The 16,796-nt window shown below is 39.4% G+C and overlaps 1 protein-coding gene across 12 annotated transcripts in view; it reads left to right on the top strand.

The window, feature by feature from the left end:
* The window catches only part of ABLIM2 (actin binding LIM protein family member 2), a 128,875-nt gene that overhangs the window by 52,636 nt on the left and 59,443 nt on the right, over positions 1–16,796 (top strand). For 11 of the 12 annotated variants that reach the window (XM_064418766.1, XM_064418772.1, XM_064418771.1 and 8 more), the window contains exons 4-6: positions 4,816–4,931; positions 8,639–8,765; positions 10,845–10,938. In XM_064418766.1, coding sequence (XP_064274836.1) covers positions 4,816–4,931; positions 8,639–8,765; positions 10,845–10,938 — 337 coding nt within the window. Of the gene's footprint in view, positions 1–4,815; positions 4,932–8,638; positions 8,766–10,844; positions 10,939–16,262; positions 16,614–16,796 lie in introns of those variants that run through there. The other variant, XM_064418775.1, reaches the window with a different exon arrangement.

Raw genomic sequence — 16,796 nt, 5'->3', positions numbered from 1 at the left:
TGCAACCTTAGTGATTCTAGGATTCTCTGGTTCTATATGGAGCATCCCTGCAGCCCTAGAATAATGTAGGATGGAAGGGATTTGTGGTGGTCCTGTGGTCCAGCCCCTGGCTCAAAGCAAGTCCAGTTTGAGTAGACAGCTGATGGCATTCCTTTAACATATTTCCAACAGACTCTCTAAACAGTGTGTTCCAGCATTCAATAAGCTCATGGTATTTTTTTTTTCCTTATATTGAATTGATATTTCCCACTTTCCAGCTTATGCCTGCTTCTTCTTGTCCTTTCACTCTTTACCTCTGAGCAGAGCGTGGTTCCAGTTTTGTGTACGTGTCATCAGGTAGTTTTAGACAGCAACACGATCTCCCTTGAGCAGCTACATCTGCTGCAGCCCCTGCCTGCCCATGTGTCCTGTGCTGCAGCTCTGCACTTGGCCACCTTCCCTCATCCCCCTCCAGTAAATCTTGTCCTGAGGAGCCCAGGATGGTGCCTGCTGCAGTCTCCTAAATGATGAGCAGCAGGGAAGGTCACCACCCTGTATCTGCTGGCTACACCAGTGCCTCCCAGGAGGTGGCTGGCTGGTTGCTGCAGGGACACACTGATGACTCTTGTCCAACATGGTGTCCCCTGGGACCCCACATCTCCTTGTGCTTTCCAGCTGATAAACCCCTGTGGTGCACTGGTGCATGGGGCTGTTCCTCACTGCTTGCAGGATTTAGCATTTTTCCTCACTGAAATTTGTGTAGAAGGTAGATAGCACTCAATGTCCACTTGGTATCATCATTTTAATCCACAGGGATACATCCCTATGGAGCACCTTGGGGGATGTGATTGTACCAGGTACAAGTCAGAGCAGAATTTGATCCTGCTGGTCCTTAGGTTGCTGTCTGACATTACACCTGACCTGATGTAACTGCAGCTACCTACTGAAATTAATAGCTTTGCTCTCTCACAGCCTGACCACAGGCTTTTCTTAATTTTTATATATCAAATTTAGTTGACTGTTCAGCCACAGAGTCAGATCAGCAATTTAAAGAATAGATGGGCATCCATCTTCTCTGGAAAAAAAAAAAACCCCAAAAAAAACCAAAACAAAAAAAACCCCTAACATTTTCTTTTGTCCCTCCCAGAAAGCTTGAATGACTTGCCCACAGCTGCATAGATTGAGGTGTGGTGCAGAGAAAGACAAGACCTTTGGTATCAGCACACAAGTTACCCTGGATTAGGCTGATGGTGATTTGATGTTTTACAGTATAGTTTTGTTGGTCACCTCCAGATTTTTATCTGGATTTGCAAATACTGTAGGCAGGTGGATAAAACAAAATTTGTTGGGAAATGAACCATAGATGTATTAAAATTCTGCAAGTCATTTGAGAGAGCTGTTTTAAAAATGCTCTTAATTCTCATTTCAAAAATAGATTATCCAACTGTGAAAATCTCTCTGAATATTTATTAAAGGATAAGTAGCTAATTAAAACCCTGTCCTGGTTTTTGCAATATCTAGCAGTGTTCAGTGGGTGACTGGTGGTGAGATATCATTGTATTTGAAGGCAGATATGCTGCTCTTAGCCTAAAATTTTATATATAGTCCTGCTCACAACTTACAGAGCTCAGAAACTGAAACCTTGTTAATTGGCTGTTACCACCTTCTGTTGAGCCTTCACTCATACTGGCACTGTAATGCTCGAGCAGAGCTGCCTGTGAAAGGGAGAGGTCAGCTGGTACAGGAAAACTTACAAATGTCTTGGGTATGAATTCCCAGTGAACAAGACAGTGAAACAAACTTTGAGACTTATTTATGGGTTTAGCAGACCTGTGAGGGGAGGAAATGTCCGTCTGTACCTTGGGGTGGACAGCTCCAGGGAACTTTGCTCTGTTTTTTTTTTTTAGAACAAGGTGTCTTGCATATTTGGAGAACAATAAAGAATGGAAAATATTGCTGTCTCACATTGGAATGGAAGGCAAGGTGATTAGCTACTGAACCCTTAGAAAATAAACCATGTACAATATTTTTATGGGCTAGGAAACCCCCTGAGTGCCCTCCCATCTAAGGAGGCTCTGTGACTTGCTGTGTTGCCTATGAGCTGTGGCATGTTTGGAGGTGTCATCTTTGTGCCATAGGAGGTCAATAATCCTCTTCTCCTCCTCTAGTTTTAACTTGTTTCCTTTTAGATTGTCTGATTGCTTAGACAGTGATGAGATGAGCCAATTCAAAGTGGGCAGTCCCTGTTTCTACATTAGCTGCTGCTTGGTGCATCTGTTTGAGAGGCGGTTCTGTGCTCAGTTGGAAGTCCAGCTGGATCTTTATTAGGTACATCCCTGGGTCAGGAAGATGTAATTATAAGATATACCTTACTGCTCCTTGTATGCTGCATACAGGATTGTTCAGTAGTCGCAGTCATTGTTCAGAGCAGTGAGTTGCTCACAGCTCCAGCCTGTCACCATCCCCAGGACTGTTAATGGTGCAAAGCAGCAAATGGTGCTGCTGTTTCACTGAGACATCTCATGAGAGCCCAGCTGGGTCATGAGCTGAGCCCAGCCTTGCTTCCCATGGAGACTGGGGCAAAACACCTTTGAAGGAACTGTTCTGCCCAGGGCATGCAGCATAGGAGTGACAGAGGCCAGGGTGGCTCTGTGCTGGTGTCAGTGCAAATTAAACCCTTTTGTGGGGTTTAATTTGGGGCAGGTTACCAGTGGTTATAATAAGTCTGTGTGTATCTGTAAGTCAAGATGAGATGTCTTCCTGAAAACACGTAGAAGATTGGATACAAGTTCTTGTCTCAGTTCTGGAATGATTGAAATCCCTTGGCTTGTGTCTTTCCAGGTCAATTAGCAGTGCTAAGTTCGGGGTTGATTTTGTAATATTTCTTTAAAATTAAAACATGATTAAATGGTTTGTTTCACATTTGCAGTAGAAAACTAGGACAGCATTTGAATTGTATCACTCCATTTTTGAGACAGTTTTTGGTAATTAGTAATGAATTTTTATTATCTATATAGAAACCTGTCACATTTACTGATTTTATTCAAATGTATGTATGTTCATTTGAATAAGCTTTGGGTTGGTCCAGATGACCTTCAGAGGTCCTTTCCACCCTCAACTCTTCTATGAGTTCATAAAGCTCTTTTATTATTCCAGGTATTAGAATTATCTCTGACTTTAAAAAGTATCAAAATCTGTTTGAGGTAACAGTTATGACCTAAAAAGATAGTGTTGGGAGTTTTTTTGAATATATAACACAGAAGCTTTCTGCTGCTGCAAGACAGGACAGGTTTGCTCACTGGAGTGCAGCTCCAGCACATCCTGCCTGTCAGGATGCTAGAGACAGTTGTCTTCTGGCTAGGTTAGTGAGTAAAATTCATGGTACAAAATTCTCCATAAAACAGATGGAAATTTAGGCCTCCTGGATCTATACTAGCATGGTGTTGGACCTTGTTGTACCAGAGTCATGCAGTTGGTCAGAGAGTAAAGAGATATTAAAGGCTATTTCCATAAAGAATTTTTACTTATTGTAACTTTGAGTGACATGGTAGGAAGTTTTTTGACTACAAAAACTTGAGAAAGAGAAAAGGTGAAATGCACAATTCATTATCGGATATCAAAAATGATAATAATACTTACACTTCATGTGTCCTCATGATTTTTTAAATTGTCACCAGTGGTCCAAAATGTATGCACTTAGCTGGTTTCAAATATATTTTAGTAACTTTATATAGAAACAAAGGACAGCATTGCTTTTGTTCTTTTTCTAAGTAATAAAAAATTATTTTAAGTGTAATTCAAGTGTAGAATGAGCATCTCTTAGGCAGTTTTAGGAGCAAAATAATGTTTAAGTTTAGCACAATGTATCTGTGTAGCTTTTGTAGTGGAGACATCCTCACAATTGGTATGAATTTGATAGCATTTGTGGGAGAATGCCGTGAGTTTTAATGAAATGTTAATGAGGTAGTGTGGTCAGATGGACTTCACCACAAAGCAGAAGGTGTGTGTTATGTTTGTGCCCCATTAAGCCATATTTTGATAGCTTGGGTAGGGATTTAGTTGGACATGAACTTTGGGTGGAGTGAAATGTGTTTCTAAATCCTTGCCATCCTTTGCTGCATATGAAGTGATTTGTCCATCTGGCTCCCTTAGAGGAAAAGCCTCAGTGGTTTCTGTGCCCAGACAAGGAAGTGCACAGCAGAGAGCTTTTGTTTTAAGAACATTGATAAAAAGGAATGATTTAATTAAGTGTAAGAGGAGCTGTTGTTGGGTAGGGAAAACAAATAATGTAGACACTGTGGGTTTTATAACTGGGATAAGTTTTTCCCTTTGAGAATTCAATAACATTTACTTTCTGAGCACACAGATTAAGAGAAAGACTTTGATGTGATAGAAGTTGTGAGGATGAGTGCTGATTTTTAATGTATAAAAGTCATCACTCTCATGCAGCTATTTAACAGCATAAAAGCAGCTGCATTTGCCTCTACTTAACTCCCTGTAATGCCAATTTTATTTTCATTCTGTAACTGATCCTGTTAGTGATGAACTCTGGCTGATACTACATTTCTTAGATACACAGCAATTTGGACTTGAGTGCTCACTGTGTTTTTGTATCTTTAGATATTATTATTTTTCCTAACAAGCTGTAACCATCTGCATTTGAAGTTGCCTGTTTGATATGCCCCTTTGTTATTTAAGCCTCTAAGTGGCTGGAAAACTGAATGAGAACTGGGCAAGCAGAGAAAAAGAAGCAAGAATATCATCAGTTCCTATGCAGAAAGATATTTAATTTCAATAAAGGCTTAACCAGTTTGCTTTTGTTTTCTGCTGTTGTAGGTTGCCTTTCCCTGCGGGTGACCGGGTAACTTTTAATGGGAAGGAATGCATCTGCCAGAAATGCTCCCTGCCCCCTTCCAGCAGCACTGGATCCTTCCCTGTACAGAACCTGCGGAGTAAGTACGGGTTTCTGCTCTTTTCAGTCAGTACTTGTAAGTCTGCACAGGTTTCAAGAACATAATTTTACACTAGTGTGTGCAATTGGAAAAAAAGAAGCACAGATGGTGCTATTATAGGATTAACAATACATTGAACCTCTCAAAGATTTGATTAAAATAAACTAAATCAAATTATTTGGAGAAAAACATAGGATAGATGCTAATATTTTTGAGGATTTAGTCCAAGTCCATCTGAAATAAAATCCAAGGTGAGATGTAATGATTTTTAAGTGTTCCAGTATTGCTTCAGAAAATATCAGTGGCAAGACTGCATGGCTAAATACTACACAGCAAGGGGTTTAATATATGAAATGTCAGTGGGGGACATTCACCTTGACCTCAGACTGTTGTGTACTATCAGAAGATACAAACACTATGGTAAAGAAATGTGGTCTTTTCACACCAGCTACTTTGCAGTAGATCACAGAGGGATAGTATTGCTCTGGACTCCGTTCCTCTGCTGTTTTTCTCATAAAGTGCTGCTGTGCTTTAAGAGTCTACTGCTAACTTCATGTAATTAAACAGCAGCAGCAATTCAATTAAACAGCAAAGACAGAAAAAATTTTAATGACTGTTACGTCAAGCTGGACTCAGCATCGCTGAGGAAGCGTCCCATGGGTTGCTCATCTTCCTGTGTAGGAAGATTTCTCTTCTTCTGGGGAGAAATCTCTTGTTTTTTTTCTGTTTTCTTTTTCCCCCCCCATTTCGTCACAGAAGTTTTCACCATCTCATTTCTACAGTTCATCAGCAGAAGCTGCTGTGTGAATGCTCTGTGAGATGCTCTATAGATTGTTCTTGCTAATGCCATTCTCTTTTGGGGATGGGTTGGCCCTCTCTGTTAGTTGCTTTCTCTTGCCACTCATTCTGGATATGGATCCTTCTTGGCCATCTTTCATATGTGAAAAATGCCTTTGGCTACAATGGACATTATTAGCCTGGTTGAGTACTGACAGGACAAGTTCATTTGATTATGTGTGGTACAGAATCCTTTAATGTATTTACATTCCCTTTCTCTGTGCACACACACTGGAGAGTTTTTCTTGCCATTGCACTTCCTCAGCTCTCTTGGGTCACTCACTGAGCCTTCCCAGAGCACAGACACCTCCAAACATCAGCAAACCACTTGCCTCAGAGGAAACAGCCCTGGGAGTAAGCACATCTCTGTGGCAAAACCTTACCCTGGAAAATAAAAGTTTGCCTTTTCCCCACATTGCATAGAGCAGTGAATGGTGTATCTCCTGAGAAGAGCTTTCTTGGAAAAGACCTTAATGCTTTAAACAAGCAACCCTTGTTAGCAGTGCACAAAAACATGACCTGAGGCAAACTTTTTCAAGGGAGGAGTAGTACATTGACCCACTGCAACATTGGGTTTGTTCCTGTCTCAGAACTGTCTGATGTGTACCATGTGTGCTCTTCCCCAGCCTATTTATCTCAGCAGTGATTTCACATCTCTGGGGGACTCACTGAGCTCTGCCCCCTCTGACAAGTCCTTCTGTTTTCATCCTCCCCTTTTGCTTCTAACCTCCTTCATGCATTCCATTTGGAAGAAATGAAGAATGTAAAATGCTTGCTTTCTGCCCGAGTCCTTGAATTTTTTATTATATAAGTACCCACCTCTCTGTTTTGTTTTGTTTTGTTTTATAAAACAATATCTCTGAAAACCTCTTGTGACAGTGTTGATTTTGAGAGAGTACTCAAGGAAGAATATTAACATGTAGCAGCAAATTGATGTGTTCTGCAGAGTTATTGCTTGAAATTAGTTGAGTCACCAAAGGATGCTGCATCCAAGATGGGAAGACAAGGACATGCATCAGTAGGCACTGTTGGCATAGCAACCACAATATTTGTTTGTAATTATCTGGCACTTTACAGAGAAAACAGCAGTTGGGAATAAAAAAAAGTAGCTCACAAAATGCTGCATTTCTGCCCACCCAAGCTTAAAGCAGATGAAAGGTGAATGCCATTTGAGCACATGATGTTGTGTTCAGTTTGTGAAATAAACCCTCAAGGAGTCGGATTAAATTAGATTTCCAGATGAATCCCCAGTTCAGGGGAGATCACAAACAAATTTCTGATTGCAGTTGAACAATAGATATGTAGAATACTGCAGGGACTAAAATAAGGCACACACCCAAATGTTCTTTATTATTAGCAAAACTCAAATCTTCTGATCTGTAGTGCACATGCTTTTGTGCTAGGCTTGTTTCCAGGTATTGGTGCTCTAGAGGGTAACATTAAAGAGACACATTATTGTTCCCTCAATACATTCCAAATGCACTAAAGGAAAATACAAACTATGCTTTATCATTGTGTGCTCAGAAATGAAACATTTACAATTTCACTTACACTGTCTCATTAGGGTCATGTAACCAATGAAATACAGTCTTAAATCAGAAAGTTTTTAAGAAGACTGTTTAAATGCTTTAGTGAGATCCTAGGTTGAGAGTTCTTTCTTAATAACGAGATAAATCTTTCTAATGCTTTTGCATAGTTTTAGCTTCCATGCAAGACATTGTTTTCTCTCCTGGCATTTCTGAATGATTAAGTGTCTTCCACTTTGTCTTTTCTCTAGAAAATTATTGGTATACCTGAAGAATTCCTAAAAATACTATGTTTTTTTACCCATGAGATGGAAGATGTTTTATGGAGCATTAAAAGATTACTGAGATATTGCTGCTAGAATCAATTTATCACTGGCATTTATCCTTTTTTTCCCACATGTTCTACTATTTTAACATTTAGTAAGAAAATCATCCATAAACAGGAAATCTGTAGAGTGAAGAGTGAATGAGAGATGGACTTTGTAGTATTAGAGGGGTATTAGAGGTTCATTTGGGTTATAGAGAACCAGATCCAAATCCCATGTCTATGTAACATCTCTGAAGAGGGCAGAAACTGATTGTAGGTTTGGCTTTTGCTAGCTTAGTCAAAATCTACCATTGTTAAAAAGAAAGGCAACCAAACCCCCAGACACTCTTGTTCTCAGTTACCCTTTCTGGGGCATAAAACTAGTTTACCTACAGCCTGTTTAACCAACATAGACCAACCTCTGTTACCAGTTACTGCATGTTTTACATGTATTTTTTGTTAGTACCTTTTGAAACTTTATATAAGTGAATTTTTATGGAGAATAAATGTATAGACAGCCACCACTTCCACATATTGAAATGTCACTAATGCCTCTTAAGTATTGGTGTTTGTACTGGTTACAGGACATTTCATACCAGAATTTTAGCTTGGATTTTTTCATGGTCGCCAAAAGCATTTTGAAATAAGTAGAGCTTGCAGATCCACAGGCAAAGGCTAATATGAAGAATCAGTTATTTGTCTTTTTATTTTTTTACCAGGCTGTTTTGCAGTTCTTGAAAAATCAATCAGCAAAACTTCATTTTTTTTTAAACACAGTATAAATGAATTAAAATAAAGCCTAAGTCACTAGGAAATGGAAGTCATCAGCTTTTTGCTTTGAATGATGCATGTCTTGTAGCAATTTCAGAGCTTTCTAAGGGCAGCAACACTTGCCATCCATCAGTGAGCAGTGGAGTGAGCAGTGGAGCCCTCGTGAGCTGGTACTGGGACACTGATGGATCCTTGTGCTGCTGTAACCAACTGCTGCATCACCACCTAAAGACCATGATTCACTCATTTGGGTTTTTCTCTTGCAGACTGTGGGGGCTGTGGTTCAGAAATAAAAAATGGTCAGTCCTTGGTCGCCTTGGACAAACACTGGCATTTGGGCTGTTTCAAGTGCAATACATGTGGCAAGCTACTGAATGCAGAGTATATCAGCAAGTAAGTAGAGGAGTATTTTCATCTCTTTTGAGCATTCTTTTAATGCTAAACAATTAATTTATCATTGTATTTATTTGCATTGTAAAGTTATAAAGGTAATGCATAATATAGAAATATATATAACAATAATATAATTAAGTAATGTAATATATAAATGCATATTGCATTACCTTTATACATATATATTCAAAAATATATAACATATTAGAGAATATTGGCTAAATTACTACCTAAATTGTATTTTAAAAAATGAAATGGCAAAAAGTAGAAGTAACATTTTTCCATTTACCTGGAATGGGACTTGACAAAGCCGATATGCTACAAAGAGGCAGCAGGTGGGATATGTTTCCAAGACCCAAATGTTTGCCCTTAGTTACCTATGCTTTTGCTCTCTGTGATGCTGTAACATAAACAAGCAGGTACTGTTCTTTCTATATGCATTACATAAAAAGAAATGTTAGCCAGAAGTTCATTAAGGATGTACATGCCATGCTTTTGTGCAGCTCCAGACCCTCATGCTGTCAGCTTTGGACTGAATGTGATGACAGCACTGAGAAACAGCACAAAGCACACACACAGACCACGTCCCATGTCAACACTTGGATCAGGCCAGTGACATGAAGGCCTTTCACTGGACAAGGCACCTGGGATTAATTTCTGCTTCAGAGAAGTGTGTTATGTTAAAATTTTCTTAAACAGCAAAGTAACTCAGTCATCAGTGCCCACAGAGATGGCGTTTCAGAGCTCATGTCCCCACTGACTTTCAACAATTCTTTGGATTTTGATTAATACAACATTTAATTTCACAGCTTGCACTGGTGAACAATATTTATTAAAAGAGTGTTCTTAAATAAAGTTTTGCATTGTTTCAATGTTGGGCTATATATATATAGTCTGCTATATTTTAGTGCAGTGCTTTTTTTGTTTGTTGTTGAATATAACCCCCCCATAAATTGTAAAGATATAATTACTGCAAAATTGCCTTTTTAAAAAGGCTAAATGCCAAACAAAATAACTCAAGAGAGGAAACATCCTGTCTTTGATTAATTCAATTAATTATTGTGATAACTTCTAGGTTAGCCTCTAAGAAATCCAACTTCCAGGCTATAAAATTAATTTCTATGTTTCTCCAAGGAAATGTCTGATAAAATTATGCCTCTGCTGATAAATCTGTCTGATCATGGGCTGTTTTAGTATAACAAACAAAGCATGTTTAACTATGTTTAACTTGAACTTTGAAGCATGAGGAGAGTCTCCAGTTTCTTCTTACAGCAATTTGTTTTCATTCATCAGTTTCATGATCTACATGTGCAATTTAGTAAAATAGTAAAGTGTAAAATTTAAAAAAAAACCCAGGTTCTTGTCAGGGCAATAGTCCAAATGTTCTGGTCTTGGTGCTTTAAAATAAAAGCTGAGACTCCAGTTTTTTTTCTTCATATCTCTAAATTGTATCTTAACTCACTGGTGGTGGTGAAATAGCTGCTTACATCATGCATGAACACACTGCTGCTCAGGCTGAATTCTTGGAGTCATTGCTGGCTTCTGTGGAGCAATTCCCAAGTCGTTTGATCCATGACTGTCTTTAAGCTAGTCCAGTCAAGAGTCCCAGTAGATTTAAATGTTTATCAAAACTTGGTTTCCAGACAAGTTATTTGAGAAATTGCTCTCTGCAGCCTCAGCTAAAGGATTAGGTAATGCATATATCAGATGATACATCAATTGGATGAATTAGATGATAAGAGGGAAGAGTAATATGTAGAAATAGCTGTCTTTCCAGAGGGGGAAACATGTGAAAGATGTTAATGGGTAACATGAATAAACAGGTGGTGTGAGGGTTTCAGAGACTGAGTGTTATTACAAGGCTGATGGCTGAGTTTAGCAACAAAGGAGAAAAGTGGTCCAAAATAGTTGTTCATTACTATTCAGCTTTTTACAATATTAATGACTACGAGGGAGGCAGGAAAACCCATAAATACCCAATGAAGTGTTGAAACATTGACAAATTTTGGATGCATCATCTCCCAGTGAACTGTAAGCTTACATAAAGCAGCATCTGTACAGCCTGTTGCTCTTCCCTAGGGATGGGGTTCCGTACTGCGAAACAGACTACCACGCCAAGTTTGGGATCAGGTGTGACAACTGTGAAAAATACATCACAGGAAGAGTGCTCGAGGTAAGGAGAACCTGTCATTCAAACACATCTCAAAGTGTACAAAAAACTGGCTCTTTTGGTTTTAGTCCTGTGCTCACAAACGAGTGTTAATGCAACAGCTTAATGGTACTTTTATTGAATACCAGGAACTTTTTCTGTAATCAGGTATTTTGTTTCTTCTGTTAATGATTTGGTAATACACAAACTCCCTAAATGGATATTTATGGCACTAGGGAATGTTCAGGCAGCAGAAGTAATAAATGAATGTGTTATCAGGCACATTTTAAAACTTGCATTAAACTCAGTTGAAATTTCTGCTTTTTTTGATTCTGTTTAGTGTACCCCAGAGTTGGAGTGAAGCTGTTGAAAAGTAAAATTAATTATTTGAACTGTGTTTTTGCAACCAGAAATGAACTGTGTGGCAGATTTTTTTGCACTTGTTCTAAGCAGGAAGTTGTTTAGTAGGGGTATGTTTATGCATTATGCAAAAATTTCCATATAACTGACCCAGTGTCACAAAATGAATATATTCCTTTGATCAGAATAAAATTTATCCTTGGATCTAAGTGTATTGACACCGTGTCAGTGTCATGGAATATCTACTTTTTCTTTCTCCTTTTCTCTGTGAAGTCCAAGCAGTACTGGAGTTAGGAAGAGTTGCTCAGTTCACTCTTTTCTCTTCATCAGCTAAGAAGGCCTGGAGAAATCCCAAAGGGCTTCCACCAGAGAAGTCACACAAAGACTTACGTGTCCAAGAGGTGGACAATTACAACTTGTTAGGAACTGATGAGCAAGTATCCATACTAGATGGAATCTGTATTGGATGGGATGATATGGTGTTAGCATGGGCACAAAAGACTTTTCCATTAACAAATGTCTTTACAGATCTCTCTGAAAGGAGATTTCTAAAAGGGAATTTGAAGGAGTATAAAGACAGTTTTCTCACTTTTTGTACACAATTGTCTCAACTGGAAGAGGCAAAACAAAAGAAAACATCTTAAAACCTTCAAAAATGTAAAAGGTGACCTGTGGAAGCTGATATATGTTTTCAGAGGTGTCAAGCATTGACACTGAATGAAAGGGAGTAAAAGGGGGTGAGATTTGAAAGTGAAAGTAATTAAGAAAGATGAATGCAGAGTGAAGAGTTAAAGCTGTGGCAAATTTGGAGTGCACTTACTCAGAGCAGTTTACAAGGAGTGATTAATACTGAGATAGGAGAAGAACAGAAGCTTCAGTTTCTGTAATGACTCTTGGCTTCACAATATTGTGTTTTTCTGTCCTGGTTCTTGCCTTGAAATATGTGCAAGAATGCTCTTTTTATGTGGTAATATTTTACCTGCAGTATGGTTAAACAATAGCATGTGGTGTGATGTGATTAAGAGCTGGGTCCTTACTGTCTCTATGGGTAATAAAAAGAAAAAGCCTTAAAGATCTGCATAGTAACAGTACCAAGTGTGATTTGTGGGACCTGGGAGCACATGTGTCTGTAGTTGGTTCTTCTGACTGCTTGGTGAGAGTGTACTGAATAGGAAGACAGTTCCTTGTTTTTATTGTAGATGGGCCAGTAACAAACTTGGGAAAAGCTAATTTTTGAAAGCTGTTGTAGGAATTCTACCATGACAGATGACATATGATGGTTTTGGTCAGTGTGTGTGTGTCTCCCTCTCCTCTCCATTCCCCAGTGTTTCTCTAAGGACAACTCTGTACCACTGATCCTCATCTTGCTTTGGTACTGATTCAGGCTGGGAGCTACTTCCATTGCTCTGTGGCACTTAACTGTGGAAGAAATACAGATGCAAGATACCAAAACCTTTAAAAAAATAGAAGAGAAAGAACTTTCAGCATCTGTAAAAGCACAGATATATCACTGTGAAACAGGAAACCTAGGTTGAGTTTAGAATGGAGCAGGAAATGGAAATACAATGACATTTCACGTCTGGACACTTGTTGGAACAACCTGGAAATTTTATGATCTGTAAATTTTTTTCTATAGAACTGTACAAAACAATTCGTTGGTTTGTGTGCAACAAAGCTAATGAAGCTTGAACATGGGTGCATGTCACACGTCCCAGCATTCTGCTGTCACACTGTGTCCTGTTCCTCATGACATCTCCCAAGATATCTGCTCCATCCCCTCTGTTTTTCCATGACCCATCTCAAGAGCTCTCTGTACGTGCCTGCTGCCTGTTCACAAGTGGTGACTCACACTGTGAGCCTTCTCCCATGGTGATCAGCCTGCATTTCCATGAGTCTTTGGAGCTCTGTAAAGGACCACTTAAAACAGCCATCGAGTTTCAGTGTGGAGCAGCTGGATGAGGAGGCAATGCACACACCTTGTTTCAGTAGGAAGCCAAACAAAAAGTCTTGGTCTGAGCGAACAGATTTGAAAGGACACAGAGAGCGTGGCTAACGTGGTTAAGGCATTGGTTGTTTGTGTGCAGCAGATTGACTTGTTCTAAAGGCTTGGAACTGGGCTGATCTTTTCTCTCTCTGCTTTTGGTATCAAACTCGATGTCTGTTTGTCACTAGCAGGCTAATTGATATGTTTGTGTATCTCCTGGTCAGGAGGACAGAGAGAATACAGGATAGCAATGCCTGTTCTTTGTTGCAGGATGTATTATTAGTGGAGTTGTCTGGAATACTGACACATTTTTCAAAACATCAGTAGTTCTTTTTACCATCTTGAATATTATCTGGAGAAACACAGAAATAATGGGGCAAATTGCTCTTAAACTGGGGGGAAGTGTTTACAGCAATACTTATTAGGCAGGGGAATGCTCTCCCAAGGGAGCTGCTGGAAACAATCACTTTGAAAGTCTTGTAACAAGATTGGACAAGGCACTGGAAAATCTATGTTAGGGAACAGTCCTGCAATGACAAAGGGAGGGACTATATGACCTAATAGGATTTTTTCCATCTCTGATTTCTGTGATAATGTCAGGAGGATAGCTGCTTCCAGTGTTATTCTGTGACCAGATTTTATAATATTGTCTCCCTTTCCAACACTTGTTAATTATAAGTGTTTATTCAACAGAAAGGAAGGGAGCGTCAGCTATTGTGAGTTACTGATAAGTTATAAAATATGGCTGTTTTTGTAGGTTGTCAGCCAAATACAAAGATGATTTAGTTACCTAAATTCTTCTCTCAGCCCATTTTCTGAGGGCCAGATTCATTCGATGTAGTAAATGGGCTTAGACACAGGATAGCTTTGTTTATAATTCCTTTCTAGTTTCTTTCTTCCCCTCCAGTCCACCTTGGCTTGCACTCACTCACCCAGGGAACTTGTACTGGAAAAGCTATAAAAGGGATTGAGCAGTTCATTTATGGAGATGATAAATTTTATTACTTTTAAAAGCAATTATTCTGCTAGAGGTTTTTTTGTGTTTGGTTTTTTTTTAACCCCACCCACCAGTGCATTTATGGGCAAGATTTGCTTTGTTTGTGATGCATACAGAACACTTAAATGCAAATCAATCCTCTCCTAGAAGTTGTATTCTTTTATCCCTGACCATATATATTGATAAACCTGCCAACTTTAGCAAGGAGCAGGAAGTTGCTGGGGTTTACTTTTGTAGTTTGACTTAAAATGCAGTGACTGAAAACCTCTAGGGAAAGAAAGGGCTGACTTCAGTGCTTATGCTGTATCTCTGCTGCCAATCCTGCAATAGTTAGCATCATGCAGTAACACACATTTTAAAATAACAAGCCATGGATTTTTATGACCAGCCATTTCCCTTCCGTCATGTTGCAATCTATTCCTCTGCACTTAGCACTAAAAATATTTTTCTCTTTTTTTCTGTTACAAGCAGTAATTTATTAGTTGAAATTTTAACTTGTGCTAAAGAGCATATCCTTAAAAAATGTAATTGTATTTTTAAAAAAATATTACTGTATATCTTATGATAATACAGAGTGAGCTTTAAACCCCTTTCATTCAAGAAAACACTTTCCATTTGTTTCCTCATTTTTAATCAGTCTTTTAGCTGCATTTTGCTGGGGGAGGCAGAGATGTGTAGTCTGTCTCTCGGTCCTTCCCACATAGCAGGTTGTGTAAAAGGTTGGGAAAGCTGTTGAGGTTCATGACAAAGCTGTGTGACAGCCAATGACTCCTCCTTGTCCTCTCCTGGGAGGCATGTCTGGGTTTCCTTAACATCTGATACTTAAAAACATCATCTCAGTTCCATCATCTCTCTATTTTAAAGTGGTCCACATTAAAAGAGTTTAAAATGCTTTAGATAAGATTGATTTTTAGCTTTTTATTTTGTTTTCCTCTCCAGTTGATGAACTATAAGGAGAATTTATAGAGAGTGGTCTTAGTTCCTCTCAACTTTCATTTTACAAGACTGAGTGATCCCAATTCTCCTCTGCTGGTACAGTCAGCTCCAGGCTTTTCTGGTGATGCTGGACCTTCTCACTGTGGTTCCTGACTGGAGCCACCTTCTCTCAGCAAGGATGAGCACTGTACTCCAGACAGTCCCTCAGCACTATCTTGTGCAGCGACAGTAACTCTTCCACCATTTCTAAAGAAAGGGCTTTCCCGATATCCCACACTGATGCCGATTTCTTCTGTGAGTTCTCTAACACTGACAGCCCATAGCCAGATATAGAAACATTACTTTGTGGGGAGGGTCTCTCCTCATCTGCTTTTTCAGCTGGTGGTTTCCTCCATTGTTAGAGGAAGCCTCCATATCCAAAGATAACCTTCTGGGGATGTTTTAATGGCAAGCACAATATAGGCTGTGAGGGGCTCACATTTGCATGGATAGGCAACTGCATCCCATCAGTACCCAAAAACCCCTCAGGGGTATTTTCAGAACTCAGTTTTATCTACAACATGATTCACAGCTACAAGACTCTGCTGTAAATGTGGCTTACAAGTGCTGTTGAAAATCACAGCAGTTGGAACCATCTTTATGTTTGGTATCTGACATCCTAACACAGCAGCGTGGCACTCAGTTTATGTGGGAGAAGGCATTTAGCATTTTACTTGTTTATATGTATGTGTAAATGTCTAGAAAAACATAATCAATATACATTCTTAAAATCTATTAATCATAACCATATGTTATTTTGAAATAAGGGAACAAATGCAGTGGGCACCAGGCAGGAATGAGACTAGAAATGTCAATAATTTATATGTCAATTAAATGTCACTTATGACAAAGTCACAGTGACTTACTAATTAAAACATGAATCTTATTTTTCATAGTTAGTTTTTTGCCTTGCCCTGGGGTTGAGCTGATTTTGTTTGCAGCCATACCTACTTTGTAAATCGATTGCCTTTCCCTTTGCAAGAGTCTCAGTGTAGCAGGGAGACGATACTAATTCTCTACAGCAGGGAGTACAAATTTCTGCCCGCAGTGTGGAAGAATGGTTCGTTCTGCAATGTCTGTTGCCCTGCTGTTTCATTAACAACAGGACCTAGTGGTGTGTGAAAGGTGCTTGAGCAGCTTATTATATAGGCATTATAGTGAGACATGGAATAAAGGCAGCTCTGTCGTAGGAGCGAAGGGTTCCCTGAGCATGGGCAGCCTCGGGAGGGCTCTCAGAGCAGCAGAAGGATCCAAGTGTCAGTGCTACCTTCGGTAGGAACTGCTCTCTGCGCTTCTCTCCCTTCAACAGAGAAGAAAGGAAACTGTTGGAAAGACAAATCTAAATAAATCAGCATTAGCTTTTGCAAAAGGAGACCATCTAAGGTAGGAAACGTTAACTAGCCCTTTCAGTGCATAATGTTTGCTGAGATGCAAGGCTTTCTGCAGCTTGGGAATGGTCTCTGGTTTGATGCCCCTTGCATTTATCTGGGGCTGCTGGCTTGCAAGGCAGGTTAATCATCAGTGCATTTATCTGAGTTTGGCTGGGTAAGCGTTGACAGTTGATCA

The sequence above is a fragment of the Passer domesticus genome, chromosome 4, assembly GCF_036417665.1.
Source record: "Passer domesticus isolate bPasDom1 chromosome 4, bPasDom1.hap1, whole genome shotgun sequence".
In the NCBI taxonomy this organism is placed as follows: Eukaryota; Metazoa; Chordata; class Aves; order Passeriformes; family Passeridae; genus Passer; species Passer domesticus.
The sequence above is the reverse complement of the archived record's forward strand: the minus strand, read 5'-3'. Positions and strand labels throughout refer to the sequence as shown.